General features: G+C 37.3%; 1 protein-coding gene and 1 pseudogene across 3 annotated transcripts in view; both read left to right on the top strand.

Annotated features, from left to right (window-relative positions):
• The first annotated feature begins 236 nt into the window (after nt 1-236).
• On the top strand, nt 237-3693 carry LOC137740415 (glutamate receptor 3.7-like; annotated as a pseudogene).
• Nucleotides 3694-11404: 7711 nt separating this feature from the next.
• Nucleotides 11405-20730, top strand: part of LOC137739483 (glutamate receptor 3.4-like) — a 28349-nt gene continuing 19023 nt past the window's right edge. Inside the window, exons 1-7 of one of the 3 annotated variants that reach the window (XM_068479062.1) lie at nt 11405-11506; nt 12091-12491; nt 12860-14196; nt 14284-14561; nt 14641-14672; nt 14764-15173; nt 15414-16169. In XM_068479062.1, the coding sequence (XP_068335163.1) occupies nt 12176-12491; nt 12860-14196; nt 14284-14561; nt 14641-14672; nt 14764-15173; nt 15414-15962 (2922 nt within the window). In that variant the 5' untranslated portion in view covers nt 11405-11506; nt 12091-12175 and the 3' untranslated portion in view covers nt 15963-16169. Of the gene's footprint in view, nt 11507-11557; nt 12013-12090; nt 12492-12859; nt 14197-14283; nt 14562-14640; nt 14673-14763; nt 15174-15413; nt 16170-20730 lie in introns of those variants that run through there. The other 2 variants (XM_068479061.1, XM_068479065.1) reach the window with 2 other exon arrangements.

Below are 20730 nucleotides of genomic sequence, written 5' to 3'. Positions count from 1 at the left end.
CGGGCTAAAATTTTAGACCAGAAGAGTTGGAGCAAAAAAACTGTTTCTAGACTAAAAATTTTTAGGTTTTAATTCACCATTAGAGATGGTCTAAGAAAAATAATGAACTTTGAGAATATGACATTAGAAGTAGACCTGGTGCTTCTTCCATTCTAGTGTGATTCTTTTTTTTCATAATGTCCAATATCATGCTCACTTGCACTTCCAAATTCAATCATTCAACCACAACAGACTCCTTCCTTCAAATGTTCAACGGTTGGACTTCTAAAATTTTCACTTCTATGAAGTTGAACTGAAAATTTCTCTGGAAATCAATAATTTGTAGGTGAAATTTACCAACTTTCTATGGTTTTTCAGTTCACCAATGAGTGCTCTCAACTGGGTAGTTCACTGATCAAGCAATAAAGCTTTCCTCCTCAATCTTTATCCAAAGTTTGCAGAATATCCTATGTGTTTTCATGCCATATTTACTGATTATATGAAGCTTTTGAAACATGGGTTTTAGAAAAGTTCGAGACTTTACTGTGAGGAATTGCTGCAGAGGGAAAAAAAAATGAGGGGTGCTGTAGTTTCGCCACTGCAATTTCTGATATGGGTTTTCCTCACTAGCTGTTTTTACTGCCAGAAGCCTTCTGTGGTGAACATTGGAGCAATTTTTAGTTTTAACTCGGTTATTGGTAGAGTTGCAAAGACAGCCATGGAAGCTGCACTCTCTGATGTTAATACAGATCCAAGAATACTCAGTGGGACGGAGCTGAGGTTGCTTATGGAGAATACAAATTCTAGTGTGTTCTTGGGATCCGTTGAAGGTACTAATTGATCGGTATTCTTGTTTCTGCGTATGAATATCATTACTGGTTCCAGTTCATTATTTATTAGGAATGTAGAACAAACTTTGGATAGCGGGAATTGAAAATGACTCTATGCAATACCTTTGAGGGAGCTTTCAAATGATTCCTTGAAACGAGTCTTTCGAAAGTCATTTGTTTAGTGTCTTTATAGTGTTTTAGTAGTAGTTTTGCAGTGATTGAGTAGTTCATCGCTAGTGTTCTTGTAGTACATCTTAATAATTGAGTCTAGAGTTCCTTGGTACTTTGAAAGTGCTAGTGGTTGTAAGACGATGTATAGGACATTCTCAGGTTGCTATGACTCAAATTTTCTCACCTCTTGTATTTGTTGTAGATTTGAAGTTCCAAAACACGTGGAATCAATCGCTAATTTTCTCACCTCACCTCTGCTCTGATTAGTTTAAGATTTCTTTCACCACTATTAGCCCTTCATGAGCTCTTTTCTTGTCTTTCATATACATTTTCAATGGCACCGCGTCTAGTTTTAAAGTTGATTTCCTTTTAATATTTCCATATGTTGCGCTTCTTATCCTCTCCTGGGACGTTTGATATTGAACTTCACTCTGAATTGCAATCAATGTAACCCACATTTCTTAATGGCTCACTTTCTGGGAGCAGTTTTTCAGGTGCTTGACAAAAGTATAGTAGCCATAATCGGACCACAGACCTCTTCAATGGCTCATATGATCACTGAAATTGCTAATGGTCTCCAAGTACCTCTTATCTCATATGCTGCCACTGATCCTACTCTTTCTGCTCTCCAATTCCCATTCTTTCTCCGAACTACACAAAGCGATGCTCACCAAATGGCTGCTATGGCTGGCTTGATTGATTTTTATGGGTGGAAAGAGGTTATTGTTGTCTTTGTGGATGACGGTTATGGGAGGAATGGAATATCTGCTTTGCATGATAAACTTGACAAAACAATGTCAAGGATTTCTCATAACTTGGCTTTGCCTGTCCAATATAATTTAAATGACATTGCTGATTTGCTCAATAAATTCAGATTTCTTGGCCGTCGTGTCTATATTGTTCATGTTGATCCCGATCCTAGGTTGAGAATCTTTACTGTTGCCAAAGAACTTCTTATGATGACAAGCAATTATGTGTGGTTTGCAACAGATTGGCTTTCTACTACAGTAGATTCATTCTCTCCAATGAACCGAACTTCACTCACTGCCCTTCAAGGTGTAGTTACTTTACGTAAGCATATCCCAGAGTCCAGTCGAAAGCGTGCATTTATGTCTAGGTGGAAAAAAATGCAGCAAGACGGTTTAGCAAGTTCCGAGTTAAATGTCTATGGACTTTATGCTTATGACACAGTTTGGGCTGTTGCACACTCGATTGAAAATTTTATGAATGAAAACAGAAATATCTCATTCTCTGTCCTTGATAAATTACTTGACATGAGACAATCTCAAATTCAGCTGGGCAACCTTATGATGTGTTCAATGAAGCACTGAAGTTAGTCCCGTATGATGTTCCTTACAGATTTGAACCTTCTGGTGATGGCCAGTCCAATCCCAGTTATGATGAGCTTGTGAAGATGGTTGCAGAAAACGTAAGTAAACTTTACACAGTTATAATTGGTCAATCCAAAGAAAATTTAAAATGTGACTGTGGGGTGGCATTACAAGCCAATACATGGAAACATGATGTGAGTAGGAGTCAATTGCAGTTCTAAGTTTTCTGTATTTTGTAAATGGAGTCCATTGCAGTTCTTCTCGAAGATTAATATCTTGAGTACGATATCATTACTGCAAATAGATATTATTATGTACTTCTTTCAACTAAACCGATCATGTGGTTCTGACATCATTCGATCCTTTCATATTGCAGGTTCAGCTTTTCAACCCTATTTAAGAAAAATCATAAGCAAATATTTGGGCTCTGCAGTCTAATAGTTCTTATTAACATGAATCCTAAAAGTTAGCTTGTTAAGTTCACATCTGTTAGATTACTAGTTTTCCAGTTGCTTATTTTTAATAGATTAGCAGTATGTAACCGTTTCCTCGTTAGTTCATATTCTTGTTGAAAGATTGAAGAAAATTAGCCTGCACCGATCCTGTTCGACCATCCCCTTCAAATCACATTTTAGTAAAGTATTTACTTTCTTATCAATCACAGAACCCGCTTTGGCGAATGGTAATGGTGATATGGCTTTTCCTATTGATGGTGATCACATCAAGCTATACTGCAAGCTTGACTTCAATCCTTACAGTTCAGCAGCTTTCGATTCCCATCATTGGAATTGATCGTTTGATTGCAAGCAATTGGCGTATAGGCTACCAAGTAGGGTCATTTGCTTATAGCTATCTGACTGATAGCCTCTACATTCATAGGTCGAGACTTGTTCCACTAGGCTCCCCGGAGGAGTATGAAACTGCACTGCGAAAAGGGCCGGATGATGGAGGGGTGGCCGCTATTATAGATGAGCTTACTTATGTTGAATTCTTTCTTTCAAGTCAAACTGATTTCGGAATTATTGGTGACACATTTACGAGGAGCGGATGGGGATTTGTAAGTACCTTTGTCTTTCACATTAGATATTACGCCTCTGGTGACAAGAATCTGGACTCCGACGAGTCCGAGCTTCTGGGGTCTATACCTATTATGTGGCGCCTTCACTCTCGCTGCGCTTGTAAACTTTCGGCTAAGAGTGATACACCAATATGTCCGCTACAAGAAGCAGCGCGCAAACCATCTCTCTTCATCTTTGTCATCAAGCTTGTGGAGTTCTCGATGTTCTCAGGTCATGAACTTTGTTGACTTCATCGACGAGAAGGAAGAAGCAATAAAAAAAATGTACGCTCAGGGTGACGGTACTCAAGGTCATGTTAGCTGATAAATACTTGGATCATAAAAGAACAAGCTTACTTTATGTTAGTTCAACTTGAGAATTCTGATGATCATTTACTATAAGGTTTTTATCACCAATGGTCCCTGAAATTGACCAAACTCATCATTTTGGTCCCTTACTTTCAAAATCAATCAATGTCGTCCCTGACATTCACTACCACACATCAATTTGGTCCTTCCGTTTAGATTCCGTCAATTATTCTGTTATTTTGCATGTGGGACCCACAAATCCAATAAAATGGTGACACGTGGATTATACAAAAGAATGGTTTTTATCGCAAATGGTCCTTAACATTGATCAAACTCCTCATAATGGTCCCTGAGTTTCAAAAATCAATAAATTTGGTCCTGACTTTCACTATCGCACATCAATAGTCTTTCCATTAATATTTCATCAATATTTTTTGTTAGTGTGTTGATGTGGTCCCATTAATCCAATCATATGGCGCCAAGTGGATTAACTATAAGAAATTAATTTTTATTAGAGTGAACCAACTGACGAGTATTATGCGCTAACATTTCTCTTGCATCCCACAATTCCGATTGGAAAATAAGATTCAATCTAAATTCGATAAAATTGAATCCAAATTCAATTCAAATTTGATGGTATTATAACCAACTAGAGAGAATGAGAAGTGAGTTCACGGAGGACAAGAGCTTTAGTGGTGTTATGGTGCCTTTTCTTTTTGAGCATACCTAGATGAAGACGATGATGTCCTTTTGTTTTTAATTTCTATAGTACTTTTAGTTCTAAATCTTAAATTTTTTTTAGTTAATCCACGTGGCGACATATGATTGGACCAGTGGGACCATATTATTATACTAACAAAAAATATTGACGAAATTTGAACAAAATGATTAAATTGATGTGCGGTAGTGAAAGTCAGGGACTAAATTTTATGATTTTTAAAACTCATGGACCAAAATGAAGAGTTTGATCAATGTCAGAGATCATTTGTGATAAAAAATAAAAATAAAAACCTTCTTTTGTGTAATCCACGTGTCCCATTTCATTGGATTTGTGGGTCCCACATGCAAACTAAAAGAAATAGTTGACGAAATCTAAATGGAAGGACCAAATTTATGTGCAGTGGTAAATGTTAGGAATGACATTGATTGATTTTGAAAATGAGGAACCAAAATGATGAGTTTGGCCAATATCATAGACCATTGGTGATAAAATAACATGTATATTAATTATTTTTTCTCTAATCCATTGAGAAATAGTTTTCTGAATATTTGAGTTAATTATAAAATGCACCTTGAGGTTTAGGGTCGTTTTCAAAAAAGGATACAACGCTTTTATCTTTTCACTTTACCGCACGCTAATAACTCGAGTCATTTTTGTTCACAGCCACAAACCTCAGGGGCATATTTTGTAATTAGTTCTAAAATTTTATTGGATTATGGAATTTTACTGGCAACTTTGAATTTTGCTAAATGGTTTTGTCAGAAACATTGTCGTGAGATATGGTCAAGAAGGAACAATGTACATGCATTATCCTGAATCCTGATACCTCCGTTGTTGTTGATGCTATGGTGTTATGCCTTTATTGCTGCTGTTATGGCCGGTCATTTCTTTTGCACATGGCTAGATTTTCCCACCCAACAAAAAATAAAGGGGTGTGCTACCCACACATCCATTTTTACTCCGTACACATCCCTTGTTAATTTATGTCTATTAATCTTTTTCAATTTATCCGATCGGACTGCTGAAAACTAAAAATGTGTGAAAGAAGTAAAAAAATGTGTGTAGATATCACATCCCAAAATAAAATTATAAAACTTTCCTTTTCACCGGACTTGATTACGATACATTCATGGACTTTGTATATTCACCAATAACGGTCATATACGTTGTCATGACATCTAACAACAAAATATATCCGTCAATGGGTGATTGTATTAAGTATTCACCACCATACTTGTAATAAGTGGCAATAGGTCTTGTTCAAATTTACTCACACACACACACACACACCAGATGATAATTGGTCTGGCAATAGAACTGTTGACTAGATGACGAATTAGAGAAGATTGACTAGAATAAATTGATAAGATGAATGTATAGAAATCTGGCTCGGTTTCTATTTTATGAATAAGATAATAAATGAATACTTAAATTCTGGAATAACTGAGATTGCTAAGTAAAACAAGATCATAAATTATAATGAAAATAATGAATTCAAATTAATGATGCAATATAATTGTTGAAAATAGAATTTATTATTAACTTTTGAAAACTTACAATTGACTGATAAATTTAGTAGAAGTTGTGGAGGATGGTGCTCGTAGGTATCCTTGACAATTGAAAATTAACATGTTTACAATCTTTCTTTGGTTGCAGTGTGAACTCAAAGAAATTTTTGAATTAATTGGAAAGATTGTGGAGATTCCTCCTCCTGTTCTTTCTCGAGAGTGTTCCTTTTAAAGACTTGGAAAAGAGTCTTGGACGATTGGTTTCCTTATTGTTGGAGATATATACATATATATATATATATATATATATATATATCTCTCTCTCTCTGTTGTAAACATTCCTAGTTTAAGTATGATTGTGTAAATCCTAGATTAGATTTGATTCTAGTTATCCTTTCATATTGTATCTTGTATTCCTTAGGGATGAATGAATATCTTCTCTCCTTTTACTACTATAAATAAAGGCATAATGTAGGAGGGATAACAACACACATTCCCCTACAATTCTACAAACACATCTCTCTCACTCTCTCTTCTCCTTGCCGCCAGCCACCATAACCTTGTCAGATAAAATAGACCACAACAATACCATGTTTCTGTTAGCCCACAAGTTGATTAATACACATGATACAATACACATACTATTTATGAAAAACGAGAAAAGTTATCATCTTAATAATTATATTAGTTAAACAGCGTTAATTGCGTTTTAAATGTGTTAGTTAAACACACATCAGGTCATATGTTTGTACGAATTCTAGTCATAAAACATGTCATGTTTGAAATTGGCAATTTTGTATCCTAAAATTAAAGATCAACTTAAGAATAGTCTTGGTTGATGCAGATATAGCGATATGCTTTGAATACACACCGTTAAACAGTTACCGATGACCTTTACATTTACTGAAGTTGGATGCTTTTGTTGTGTTTGGCATGTCCTTCTACATAATTTGATTCTTATGGACCAGGATCCTCTCCTAATCTAAGGATGATGATCCTCATGACCAAGAGATGTGGACCGTTGGATAAAAATCCAACGGTTATAATTATTATAACTTTAAAGGGACCCGCCTGTTTGTAACTGTTGGATAAAAATCCAACGGCCTACATTCCTTGGTCATGAGGATCCTCATCCTTAGATTAGGAGAGAATCCTCATCCTTAGATTAGGAGAGGATCCTGGTCCGATTCTTATCGTCCACAGATATGGAAAATATCTCTTAACACATAACGACTTGCCTACCAATCTGGAAAGTCATTATGTTATTCCGAATTAATAACATGATATCATGTGTTTTAAATTTGTGATTTCACACGAATAGTTTGAGACACTATTATTTTAAAATTCTATCTGGCCTTTAAGTTATTCTTTTAATAAGCCAAATAAAGATTTTAAAATAGCAGCGTCTCAAATTAATCATATGAAGTCATATGAAATTCTTTAAACACGTGACGTCATATTATTAATTTAGAATATTAAAATGGCCTTCTTTTTTTTTTTTTTTTTTTTTGGACAAAAATGGCCTTCTAGGCGTGTCAGTAAATTGATCTCTTAACAGTAAAAATTTTATCTACAATGAAAGCGCCAAGCATAACTTAAATTTCTATCGTGATAATGAAAAAAAACAATCATGTCTGTGATTTATTAAACCAATGTTGAAAGAGGTGGCTAATTTGAGGTGATGTTAATTAGATGTTCTTGTTTCTTGTGGAGAAAAGAACGTTTACGTCCGTTGTGGAGAAAAAAAACAAGGAATTGTTTGGCTTTGTCTCAGATATTTTGTAATTTTGTTCCACTTTGAGGTGACAACTGTGCAGCCAACGACCTTTCGAATTCACAGAAAACAATGATAGCAAAAAAACGCAAAAATCAACGCAAGTGTACTGTGAAAGGAACACATGCAGCTTCACGTTGGCTTCTTTTGATGGAAGATTGTCTGGAAGACAATGATTATTCACCCTAATTAATCATGCTTTGCTTAAAGGTTTGCCATGAAATCATTTTTGACCAGGTTTTTGTCAGTCCCTTTCCTTCTGTTGAGGGATTCTTCAAATAAGCTTATAGAGAATTGTGTTTTTATTGTGTTTTAAACTTCAGAGAAGAGTATGTTCGTGATAAATATTTTAAGGATTGTGTTATTTACGCTTTATTTTTATTTTTATCTCTTACATAATTTTATTAATTTTTTATTGTTAATATTTTTTAATTTATTTAATTTGACGATTGAAAATAAAAAAAAATATGTAAGAAATAAAAATGAATTTGTCAAAGGCTCTACCCTATTTTGATTATTTAAAAATGTAACTAAGATATTTTTGGTTCCTATTCAATATTTTATTTGTTGTCATCGTATAATCTAATCAAATACTTAGTGGAGGAGGTGGCATCAGAGCCAAGTCTTTGTAGTCGTTTTCCAAAACTTTGGCAGATGCAATAACTCTTTTTATATTTTCCATATCTAAAATCAAAGTACAAAATTATATTGTCACACAAAACACAAAAGGGTTTTGTTAGTTGTTTCGAGCAATGTATTTATTTTCTTGCAACAAGTTTAAATCTTCCTATTAGTTATACTTGTGACTAGATCATTGAGATATAGTTGTGTGTTCGTTCTATTGCACAAAGTTCAAAATCTCCTTACTTACGCCATTAAATATAATAGTGCATTCGTCACTCACACTATATAATGTGACCACCCTTGCATGGTTGTTCACAATTTTAATACCCTCTATCTAGTGGCCATTTTTTTCTGTTCTACCTACCAAATTAAAGGTCCTACTTCCCATGTCAATAAAGGACAATATTCTTTTCTTTTTTTTTTTAATGAAGGGATGATAATGGATTAGTTGAGTCAAATTATATAAAGCTTGGTAATCAGATTATAATAGTAATTTTACTCTCTAAACCACACAAGACGGTAAGAAAGAACCAAGACCCTAGGAATTGGTATGAATAGTGGCTCCCCCAAAGAATTGAAAGCACAAAATGGCATGCCTTAAATTGCCATTACTATTTTCCTCTTTCCCAATAACCAACAATTTGAGTATTCATCAAGGCAGAGCTAAGCTAACCACATGTAAATGGTGGATGAAATACAATTGTGCAAGAGGCATAACGTCCAAGTTTTGGAGGGCTTGAATTTGGAGAAACACATCGACTCTTTAATGTGAATCTTTCTGTATTCAGAGAAACAAAGAAGTAAAACAATGCAACCTACGTTTTGGACATGGCTAAAGTTGTGATCCCATGGCTTATGTAGAGTACACGGTTAGATTTTTCTTTAGTATTTATAGACGCTCAATGATGATACATATTTGATTGTTCGGTGTGATTTAAGGATCTTCGATCACTCGATTTAAGTAATTGGATCAAATCTAACAATCAAATGTGTCGACACTAAATACATGTAGGTACTTAAGAAAAAGCTCACAAAATCCACCCCAAGTTTGATAGAGGTACTTAACCATCATGAAGATTAAGTATGAATGTGTACGGTTTAAATTTTTATAGTATCTATAAATGTTCAGTGATGATACATATTTGATCATTCGGTGTGATTTAGCAATCTTCAATCACTCAATTTAAGTAATTTGATCAAATCTAACAATCAAATGTGTCGACACTAAACGGCAATAAGTACTCCAGAAAAAGCTCATAAAATCCACCCCAAGTTTGATAGATGTACTTAACCATCAAGAAGATTAAGTATGAATGTGTACGATTTAATTTTTTTAGTATCTATAGATGCTCAATGATGATACATATTTGATCATTTTATGTGATTTAAAGGTCTTCAAACACTCGATTTAAGTAATTTGATCAAATCTAACAATCAAATACGTCGACACTAAATATCTGTAGGTACCTAAAAAAATGCTCACAAAATCCGCCCCAGGTTTGATACAGGTACTAAACCATCATGAAGACAAAGTACGAATGTGGATGTGTGAATATTGGTTTATACTTAATTCTCATGTTTACACAAGTATAATGCACACATGTGTCACATATGGCACATTTTATACGATTACCATTTTTTTAAGTTGTGAATTGCCCTAGTAGTTAGTACATTATTTTTAATTGATGGCGTCCCCAATTCAAACAAAACATGTTTTATTTTATTCCTTTTTTCTAATTTTTACTATAAATACAGAGAAACTATGAACACTGATAAGATAAGTTACATTGAGTATCATTTTAGTGAATGATAAAATTATAGTTAAATGAATTTAGCCAAAATGATTTCTGACATTGACATAACTCATCGCTTTAGTCCATGACATTGAAAATCGATAATAATGGTTCATGAGTTTGTCAGCCGTCAACTATTTTGGTCATTCTGTGAAAAATCTCTGTTAAATGGAAAAACGAGGGGTTATTGGACAAAAATATTTTTAAGATTTTTCATAAAAATATCAAAATGATTGACGGTAGACAAAATTAGTGACCACTTCTATCAATTTTCAATCTCAATAACTATCTCAATGACCAAAATCGAAAAGTTATATTAATCTCAATACCATTTTACTAAAAAGCATTAAATAAAATAATAACAAAATTGCTCAAGAATCGGTTGAAGTTCAACTGTTCAACCTAAATCATCATTTATGTTAACTTGCGGATAGCCAATTAAATGATGCATATTATATAATATGCATATAAAATAAATAATAAATATAAAAAATATCCTAAAAAATGAAAAGCCAGAAGTTGATTCTTTACTTGTGCTTGGAAGACTGTTGTGGGTAGGGGTGGGCACGGTCCGGTTCAATCAGTTTCCACCCACAAATGGAATTGGAATCGAAAAATTTTAACAGTTCGGTTCGATGCAATTCTGTTTAAATTTATTACTAAAACCGTACGGTTAGGTTCATGATGGTTTCAGTTTGGTTCATGCTAGTTTACGGTTCTAACCAACATTATATATATATATATTTTTTTTTTTAATTTTCTACTTCTAATACCAAACACATATTTCAACCACAAATTCAAGTAAATTTGAGTTCCACTACTAGATCTACAAAATTTGTGACCGGAAGATAGAAAGTATGCATATAAAATAAATCAAAATATAGAAAAGCTCATATCAAGACCAAAGTGTATATCTTGAACTAAAACTAAAGTGTACATAATGCATAATATACTAGAAAATAATGGAGAAAAATAAAGTAGCTAGGGGGAGAAAATTGATAAAACAACAAAGGAGGAGAGAAGTGAAGAAAAATATTGGGTTTATGCACATGGTCTTCTTGGAAAATTGTCTTATTTATATAAAAATAATAATAAAAGCATAATTTATATTAAAAACGGTAAGGTCCGGTTCCTTATGTTCTTAATATTTTCAAACCGGAACTGGAACTGTTTGAAATGGTTTGGTTTGGTTTTTGTTCCAATTTTGAATTTTTTGGTCAACGCGATTTTTTACCCTTTATTTTGTCACAATTCGATTCAGTTTTTTGATTTGACGGTTTTTATGCCCACCCGTAGTTCTGGGAAGACAAAAGTCTAGCTGAGAGTATAAGAGAAACAGCATATGCAGATGCATATGTACAGTCTAAAACTGTTGAAAGCTAAAGCTTCACCCAACTTTGGCTATTCAGGTATCTAAAAATGCTATCTTCTTCCACTCAACTTCTTTTGGAAAATCTTATTGTTTAAGGCTGTTATTTTATTTTAACTTTTTGTGTACTTTTATGTTCTGCATGTGGTTTGCTTCGCCAACTTGTTCGTATAAATACTTGGTATTTTATACTGTTTAGGAATAGGGGTTCCTGGCTTGATTTGGTAATGATGGTAGTTTAGTACACTGATTAGCCGTTCAAAATTGGAGTTTTGAGTAAAACCCATGTCAAAATTGTTCTTCTGGTTCCCATTTGGTTATTAATTTTCATTTTTAGAAACCACGTGGTCTAAGCCATTATTCAAGAGGATTTTAATTGGTTTTATTTATTTATATTTGTTAATAGGAGTTTTTGAGTAAAACCTCATGTTCAAGCTTGTTCTTTTGGTTCCATTTGGGTATCAATTTCAAGAATCCAAGGTGTTTTAAGACAATATTAAAGTGGAATTTTAATTGGGTTTTTGCTGCAAAATCTTGGTGTTCAAGGTAAAATATATAATCTGGATTATCTTCTAAGAATTTTGGAACCCATGATGTTAATCTTCAATCTGCCATTCTTTACAGGTCTTTGTTAAGTTTGATTCACTGCTTAGTCCAAGTTGAAGACTTAACAAGTTTTCGACCGGCAGTTGCAGAGATTTCTGTAGGCATGGAGGTATTGCTGATGAATAGGCCTACTGACCATGTATGCAAGACAAGAACACTGCTTGCATTGATCTTGTGCATGTGGGTGTCCATGCAAGTGATGGCTGGAACAGAAAATGCCACGCATTTGTCTGCAAGGCCAAGTTCTCTGAATATTGGAGCTCTGTTTACTTTCAATTCCGTTATTGGGAGGGCAGCCAAGCCGGCAATTTTAGCTGCAATTGATGATGTCAATTCTGATCAAAGCATTCTTCGCGGGACAAAATTGAACATTATTCTCCATGACACGAATTGCAGTGGATTTCTTGGAACTGTTGAAGGTATTCCTACAACCTGCTTCTTTTATAGTCTACTGGAGTGGAAAAACAAGATCCTACTAAATAAGAAACCAGCTTTTAGATCAAGCTGCTACTGATTTCATTTATCAAATTAGTTGCCATCATAATGCTGAATTTTATTGCTAGACGATCAGAGTCTCGAAATACTAGTCCTTGGTTCTATGTATTTGCATTATGATCTGTAAATTGGTTGTTTTGTATGATTCTTCCTGCTTGAGCACTGTATTTCGAATTTTGTTGGCATCACCATGTCCTTGTCTCAGAATGGATAAATTTATAAATATTATTGTTATCCCTGCCTCGCTCTGTCTTAAAACTAAAAAAATAAAGTGATGTCTTTCTCGTTGCAGCTATGGAGCTGATTGAAAACGACGTGGTTGCTGCAGTCGGCCCACAATCCTCTGGAATAGCTCATGTCATATCCCATGTTGTTAATGAGCTCCATGTACCACTTCTATCATTTGGAGCAACAGACCCCTCCCTTGCTGCTCTCCAATACCCATATTTTGTCCGAACCACACAGAGTGACTATTTCCAAATGTATGCGGTTGCTGATTTAGTTGAGTATTTTGGATGGAGAGAAGTAATAGCAATCTTTGTGGATGATGATTATGGCAGAAACGGGATTTCTATACTAGGCGATGCCTTGGCGGTGAAGCGTTCTAAGATCTCATACAAGGCTGCCTTCTCTCCTGGAGCCCCCAAAAGCGATATCAATGAATTGTTGGTGGGAGTGAACCTCATGGAATCTCGGGTTTATATTGTACATGTTAATCCCGACTCCGGTTTAACTATTTTTTCCATTGCCAAGTCACTTGGAATGATGACCAGTGGCTATGTCTGGATTGCGACGGATTGGCTTCCTTCTCATTTAGATTCACTAAATTCCCCTGGCCCCGACACAATGAATCTCTTACAAGGGGTTGTTGCTCTTCGTCATCATACCCCAGATACTGATCTCAAAAAGCGCTTTATGTCTAGATGGAGCAAATTGCAACATGACGGGAGTCCAAGCTTCAATTCTTATGCGCTCTATGCATACGACTCTATTTGGCTAGCAGCCCGTGCTCTTGATGTTTTCTTCAACGAAGGTGGGAATGTATCTTTCTCTAATGACCGAAGGTTGAATGACACAAATCGAAGCACACTGCATTTAACATCACTCCGTATTTTTGATGGAGGCCAAAAATATCTACAGACGATTCTTAAGATGAACTTCACAGGTATAAGTGGTCAGATTGAGTTTGATCAAGATAAATATCTAGTTCGTCCAGCATATGACATTCTGAATATTGGAGGAACTGGTTCCCGTAGAGTTGGCTATTGGTCAAATTCTACTGGTCTCTCAGTCATTGCTCCAGAGATATTATATAAGAAGCCATTCAATAGGAATACGACTGCTCAACTTTATAGCGTTATATGGCCTGGTGAAGTTACAGCTATACCTCGGGGATGGGTATTTCCCAACAATGGCAGGCCACTGCGAATTGGAGTGCCTTATCGGGTAAGTTACGAAGATTTTGTGGTTAAAGACAAGAGCCCTCCAGGGGTCAGAGGATACTGTATTGATGTCTTTGAAGCTGCTGTAAACTTACTGCCGTATGCTGTGCCACGGACATATATGTTGTATGGAGATGGTAAGAGGAATCCTGAGTACAGCAGTCTTGTAGCCCAGGTTGCGCAAAATGTGAGTATTTAGGTTAACAGAATCACCTTTATATACAGTTTTGTCTAATCAAAACTTTGATTTGCTCACTTCCTTTTTCCTTTTCAGAAATTTGATGCAGCTGTTGGAGATATTACAATTACTACTAATAGGACAAGAATAGTTGATTTTACACAGCCTTACATGGAATCGGGACTTGTTGTAGTTGTTCCTGTCAAAGAGGAAAAATCAAACGCTTGGGCTTTCCTCAAGCCATTTACTTACCAGATGTGGTTGGTCACCGGTGCCTTCTTCCTTTTCGTGGGAGCTGTTGTTTGGATTCTTGAGCACCGGATCAATCATGAGTTCCGTGGTCCACCGAGCCAACAGCTCATAACCATTTTTTGGTTAGTATATCTTACATCATTATGGCCGTTGATAAGTGCCTATACGAGTACTTTTACTGATACCGCTTTTGATTTGCAGGTTTAGTTTCTCCACAATGTTTTTCTCACAGAGTATGTACTTCATGCTTAATCTTCCTTTATCTCGTGAATGCAACTCGTAATATTAACTACTAACATCCTTTGCGACTTGGACTTGGTGCAGGAGAGAACACTGTGAGCACCCTGGGACGGCTGGTGCTGATTATATGGTTATTTGTAGTGTTAATTATCAATTCCAGCTACACGGCTAGTTTGACTTCAATTCTCACGGTGCAACGGCTGACGTCACGGATTGAAGGGATTGACAACTTGATATCAAGTAATGATCGAATCGGAGTTCAAGACGGGTCATTCGTTTGGAGGTATTTGGTTGATGAGATGAACATAGCGGAATCTAGACTGGTTAAGTTGGAAGACATGGAAGCCTATATTAAAGCCCTTACAGATGGACCGACACGTGGTGGGGTAGCTGCCATCGTTGATGAGCTTCCTTACATTGAGTTTTTTATGTCCAGCACCAAATGCGCATTCAGGACAGTAGGGCCGGAGTTTAGCAAAAGCGGATGGGGATTTGTAAGTATTTATACATTTAGATTTGGAAAAATGAATACTCTGACCATGAAATGCTGATCTTCAACCACACTGCCTTTATTATTTTTCTTATGGATGCCTTATACAGGAACAAATAACATTATCGTTAAAAATTCAGTGTTTCGGTTTTTACTTTTATTGAATGATGCATTTGTCAGTTAGGAATTCACAAGACAGCCACAACATTGTTTTGTACTCTCATATTTAGTTTCCTTGTCTCAGGCCTTCCAAAAGGATTCTCCTCTTGCTGTTGACTTGTCGACTGCAATTCTTCAACTCTCAGAGAACGGTGATCTGCAAAAGATCCGTAATAAGTGGCTTACGCATAACGAGTGCCCTACTCAACTCAATAAAGTTGATGGAGGCCTGCTATCTCTAACAAGCTTTTGGGGCCTGTTTCTTATCTGCGGTATTGCATGCTTCCTTGCTCTTGCGGTGTTCTTCTGTAGGATCCTTTGTCAATACCGCAGGTTTACCCCCGAGCCTGTGGAAGCGGACGTTGAGGAGATTGGACCTACCAACACGAGATCTCGACGCTTACTCTGGTCAACTATTTTTAAGGATCTTATGGTCTTTGTAGATAAGAAAGAAGCAGAGATAAAGCACATGCTTAAGCGAAAGAATAGTGATAGTAAGCACGAAGCTAGCCCGAGCGCTGATGGGCGGCTGCATTCCCTTCGTGAGGAAGATTTGAGCGCTGATGGGCAGCTGCATTCCCTTCGTGAGGAAGATTTGAGAGCTGATGGGCGGCTGCATTCCCTTCGTACGTGAGGAAGATTTGCTTTCGGCGGGTTGATTTTGCAGTGCCCACTCAGCACTCGGTTAATCAAATTTTATCCAATCCCTGTGGCATAAGCTACGTATATAGAATAACACTAGAAAGTTCTACCCGCACGTTGCTGTGGGATTAAAAATTATAAGAAAGATTATGTTTCAAAGATGTAAAGTCTATGCCATGAAAGATTTATACTATTTACGTATGAACTCAAAACAAGTTGGTGCTAGCCATTGTTGAAAATCAATGTCAAAGTTAGGCATTGAAAGTTAGGCAATGTTAGGTATGGTTGAATAAAAATTATTAGGTGCAATTAATGTGTTTTGTGTTGTAATAAATAATCTTAGTTTAATCATTTGGTTTCCTATAAATACCCAAGTTCTCAAGCATTGTAAATCATCCCATCCAAATCCCACTTCCAATTGTGAAGAAGCTTGTAAGCTTTCTTATTCCAATAGTTTGTAAACCTTTTCATATATCAAAGTCCAAGTGTTTAGCCAAAGCTTGTTGCTTCCCTCCTTTCTCTATTTCTTTCTTTGTCCAATTTTATTTGAGAGTGCAAAGTGAAAGAGGTGTGATAGAGTTTGTAAACTTATCACCCACATATTTTGGTATTGAGTTAGTAAACTGTAAAATACCAACAATTGGTATCAGAGCCAGAATACCATTCTGGCAGGTGCAGCAGTTATGGCGTCCAACTTAGTGCAACTCCAAGTTCCCACATTGAAGAAAGAAAATTATGAAAGATGGTGCATCCAATTCAAAGCATTGTTTGGATCACAGGAGCTATGGGAAGTTGTCAGTAGTGGGTATGTTGTACCCACTGCCGAGCAAGAAGCCGTATATACTGCGGATCAAAGGAACACTCTCAAGGACTTACGAAAGAAGGACCAAAAGGCGCTGTATCTTCTATACCAGGGTTTGGAAGATTCAACGTTCGAGAAGGTTGCAGAAGCAACAACGAGCAAGCAAGTATGGGATACACTCAGTACAATCTACAAAGGAGTAGATCGAGTCAAGAAAGTGAGGTTACAATCACTTCGAGCAGATTTTGAAACTGCTCATATGAATGAAGGGGAGAGCATCTCCGACTATCACTCAAGGCTCATTGTGATAGTAAATCAGATGAGGAGAAATGGCGAGAGACTCGATGAAGTACGAGTTGTGGAGAAGATACTCCGGTCACTCACATCTAAGTTTGAGCATGTGGTGACTGCCATTGAGGAATCCAAGGATTTGGAGGTGATGAGCGCAGAAGAGCTACTAGGATCCCTCCTAGTTCACGAGCAACGCATTCAGAAGAATGCAAGCCCCACAACGCTAGAGCAAGCTTTGGAGTCAAAGTTGAATATTGACAAACCAAATAAAGGTCGTGGGCAGTGGAACTCACGTCGTGGGAGCTCATCCAACCGTAGCCGAGGACGAGCCCGAGGAAGAGGTCGAGGCTATGCACAAAATCAAGGTCAGTCTCAGGAGTGGAGATCTACTCGAGGAAATGCGCATATCCAGTGTCACAACTGTAAGCAATATGGACATTATGCCAATGAATGTTCACATAAAAATGGTGAGCATGTCAACATGGCAGAATCAAGTGGAAATACTGATGAAGAACTTACAGTCTTACTAGCACACCATGATTCCAGTAGCCAACAAGATGTTTGGTATTTGGACTCTGGTGCAAGCAATCACATGTGTGGAAAGAAGGAGTTTTTTGCCGAACTCAAAAAAGGGGCCTATGGATCTGTAAGTCTTGGTGACTCCTCAAAGTTGCCAGTTGAAGGCAAAGGGAAGATCAAGATCATCCAGAAGGATGGAAGAGAAGAATACATCTCCGATACCTACTACATACCAGGTATGAAGAGCAACATTCTGAGCATTGGTCAACTGCTCCAGAAAGGGTACATTATACATATGGAGAACATGCTTCTCACTCTCAGGAATGAAAGGAGAAAGCTTATTGCACGTGTTCGAATGTCAAAGAATCGGATGTTTCCGTTGAATTTGAACACAAAGATTGGAAGCTGCAACATCGGTGTAATGGAAGATGAGTCATGGAAATGGCATCTTCGATTTGGCCATCTTAATTTCAATGGCCTAAAGTTGCTGTCAAGTGGAGGAATGGTTCGTGGTCTACCCCAGATTGAAGCCACACGCCAAGTATGTGAAGGTTGTGTGCTTGGCAAGCAAGCACGACTATCGTTCCCTGTTGGTGATACATGGAGAGCAAAGGCACCACTGCAGTTGGTGCACACAGATATATGTGGTCCATTGGATCCCATGTCTTATGGAGGTAATAGGTATTTTATTACCTTCATTGATGATTTCAGTAGAAAGACTTGGGTCTATTTTCTCAAGGAGAAGTCAGCTGCCCTAAAATTTTTCAAGGAGTTCAAGGCACTCACAGAGGCAGAAAGTAACCACAAGCTTGTGGCTGTGAGATCAGATAGAGGTGGAGAGTACACCTCCAATGCTTTCCAAGCATACTGCAAGGAGCAAGGAATTAGGCATCAACTTACTGCTGCCTATACCCCACAGCAAAATGGGATAGCCGAAAGAAAGAATCGAACCATCCTTGACATGACAAGGTCCATGCTTAAGGAGAAGAATTTGCCAAAAGAGTTATGGGCAGAAGCTGTAGCTTGTTCGATTTATTTGTTGAATCGATGTCCAACAAAGAGTGTCAAGAGGATGACACCACAAGAGGCTTGGAGTGGATACAAGCCGAATGTTACACACCTAAGAATTTTTGGGTGTGTTGCATATGCTCAAGTTCCAGAAGCCAAGAGGAGGAAACTTGATGATAGAGGCGAGAAGTGTGTGTTTGTGGGCTATAGTGAAGAGTCCAAGGCATACAAGCTCTACAACCCACTAACTGGCAAACTAGTGGTTAGTAGAGATGTCATCTTCAGTGAGGAAGAGACATGGACGTGGAACAACAAAGAAGTCAGTAAAAAGAAGATCGTCTCCACTGATTTTGAAGAACCAGAAGTTGTACCGCCGATTGAGCAACAGCCTGCTCAAACAATCACAACAACTCCAGTGCACAGAATTGCAAGGAGTGGTCCTACATCTAGTGAGGAAAGCAGCTCCTCAACTCCAGTGAGGTTAAGGAGTCTCACAGAGATTTATGGACAAGAAGAAGAAGAAGAAACCAACCTTTTCTGCTTGTATGCAGACCACGAGCCTTTCTCATTCAATGAAGCTGTGGAAGAAGATTGTTGGAAGAAAGCCATGGAAGAAGAGATCCATGCCATCGAGAAGAATGACACTTGGGAGCTGACAAAGCTCCCACCAAATCAGAAGGCTATTGGTGTCAAGTGGGTTTACAAGATCAAACGCACTGCAGATGGGAGTGTGGATCGATACAAATCAAGGCTTGTAGCAAAGGGCTACAAACAGAAGTATGGAGTGGACTATGATGAAGTCTATGCTCCAGTTGCGAGACTTGACACGGTAAGATTGCTAATCTCTCTTGCCGCACATCATAAATGGAAAATTTATCAACTAGATGTCAAGTCAGCCTTCCTTAATGGAGTACTTGAGGAAGAAGTGTACGTGGAACAACCGGAAGGCTTCCAAGTACAAGGAGAAGAAGATAAGGTGTATCGTTTGAAGAAGGCTTTGTACGGCCTCAAGCAAGCACCACGAGCTTGGAACTCAAGGATCGACAACTACCTTCACCAAAATGGATTTCAGAAATGTCCATACGAGCATTCAGTTTACATGAAGAATGGTGAAAAAGGGGAGTTCTTAATTATTTGTCTCTATGTAGATGATTTATTGTTTACAGGAAACAATGAGGCAATGTTCCATGAGTTCAAGCAATCCATGTTCAGTGAGTTCGAGATGACTGACAATGGATTAATGTCATACTTTCTTGGCATAGAAGTGAAGCAAGAAAGTGATGGTATCTACATCTCTCAACAAAGGTACATGAGAGACATATTGAAGAAGTTCAATATGGACAAGTGCAACACTGTCAATACCCCAGTCGCAACTGGATTGAAGCTGTCCAAAGGAGGAGAGGGTGAGTTTGTAAACTCAACAGTGTACAAAAGCCTCGTTGGAAGCCTAAGGTACCTTACAATCACAAGACCTGATATAGTTTATGGTGTTGGACTCGTGAGTCGATACATGGAAACACCAAGGGAGTCTCATTGGCTGGCCGCCAAGAGAATTTTGAGGTACATAAGAGGTACTCTAAACTATGGTCTATTTTATAATTTTGGTGAAGATGCAAAATTATTTGGTTATTCAGATAGTGATTGGGGAGGTGACCAAGATGAAAGGAAAAGCACAACTGGCTATGTGTTTTTTCTAGGATCAACAGCTTTCTCATGGACTTCAAAGAAGCAATCAATTGTTGCTTTGTCATCATGTGAAGCCGAGTATGTTGCTGTAGCCTCAACCGTGTGTGAGGCAATTTGGTTAAGAAATCTGTTGAAGTCAGTGTGTCATCCACAAGTGGAATCGACTGTGATTCACGTAGATAACGTGTCTGCAATCAAACTTGCAAAGAATCCTGTTCAACATGGAAGGAGCAAGCACATTGATACCAGGTTCCATTTTCTAAGGGACCATGTGAAGCAAAAGACAATTGAACTTGTCTACTGTCACACCAAGGAACAAGTGGCAGACATCTTCACAAAGCCATTGCCAATTGAAACATTCCGGCTACTGCGTGAAATGCTAGGAATGAAGGCGTTTTGATTTGAGGAGGTGTGTTGGAAATTCAACTCAAAACAAGTTGGTGCTAGCCATTGT

The sequence above is a fragment of the Pyrus communis genome, chromosome 7 (assembly GCF_963583255.1).
Source record: "Pyrus communis chromosome 7, drPyrComm1.1, whole genome shotgun sequence".
Taxonomy (NCBI): domain Eukaryota; kingdom Viridiplantae; phylum Streptophyta; class Magnoliopsida; order Rosales; family Rosaceae; genus Pyrus; species Pyrus communis.
Note: the sequence above shows the minus strand (reverse complement) of the source record. Positions and strands in the feature narration are given on the sequence as shown.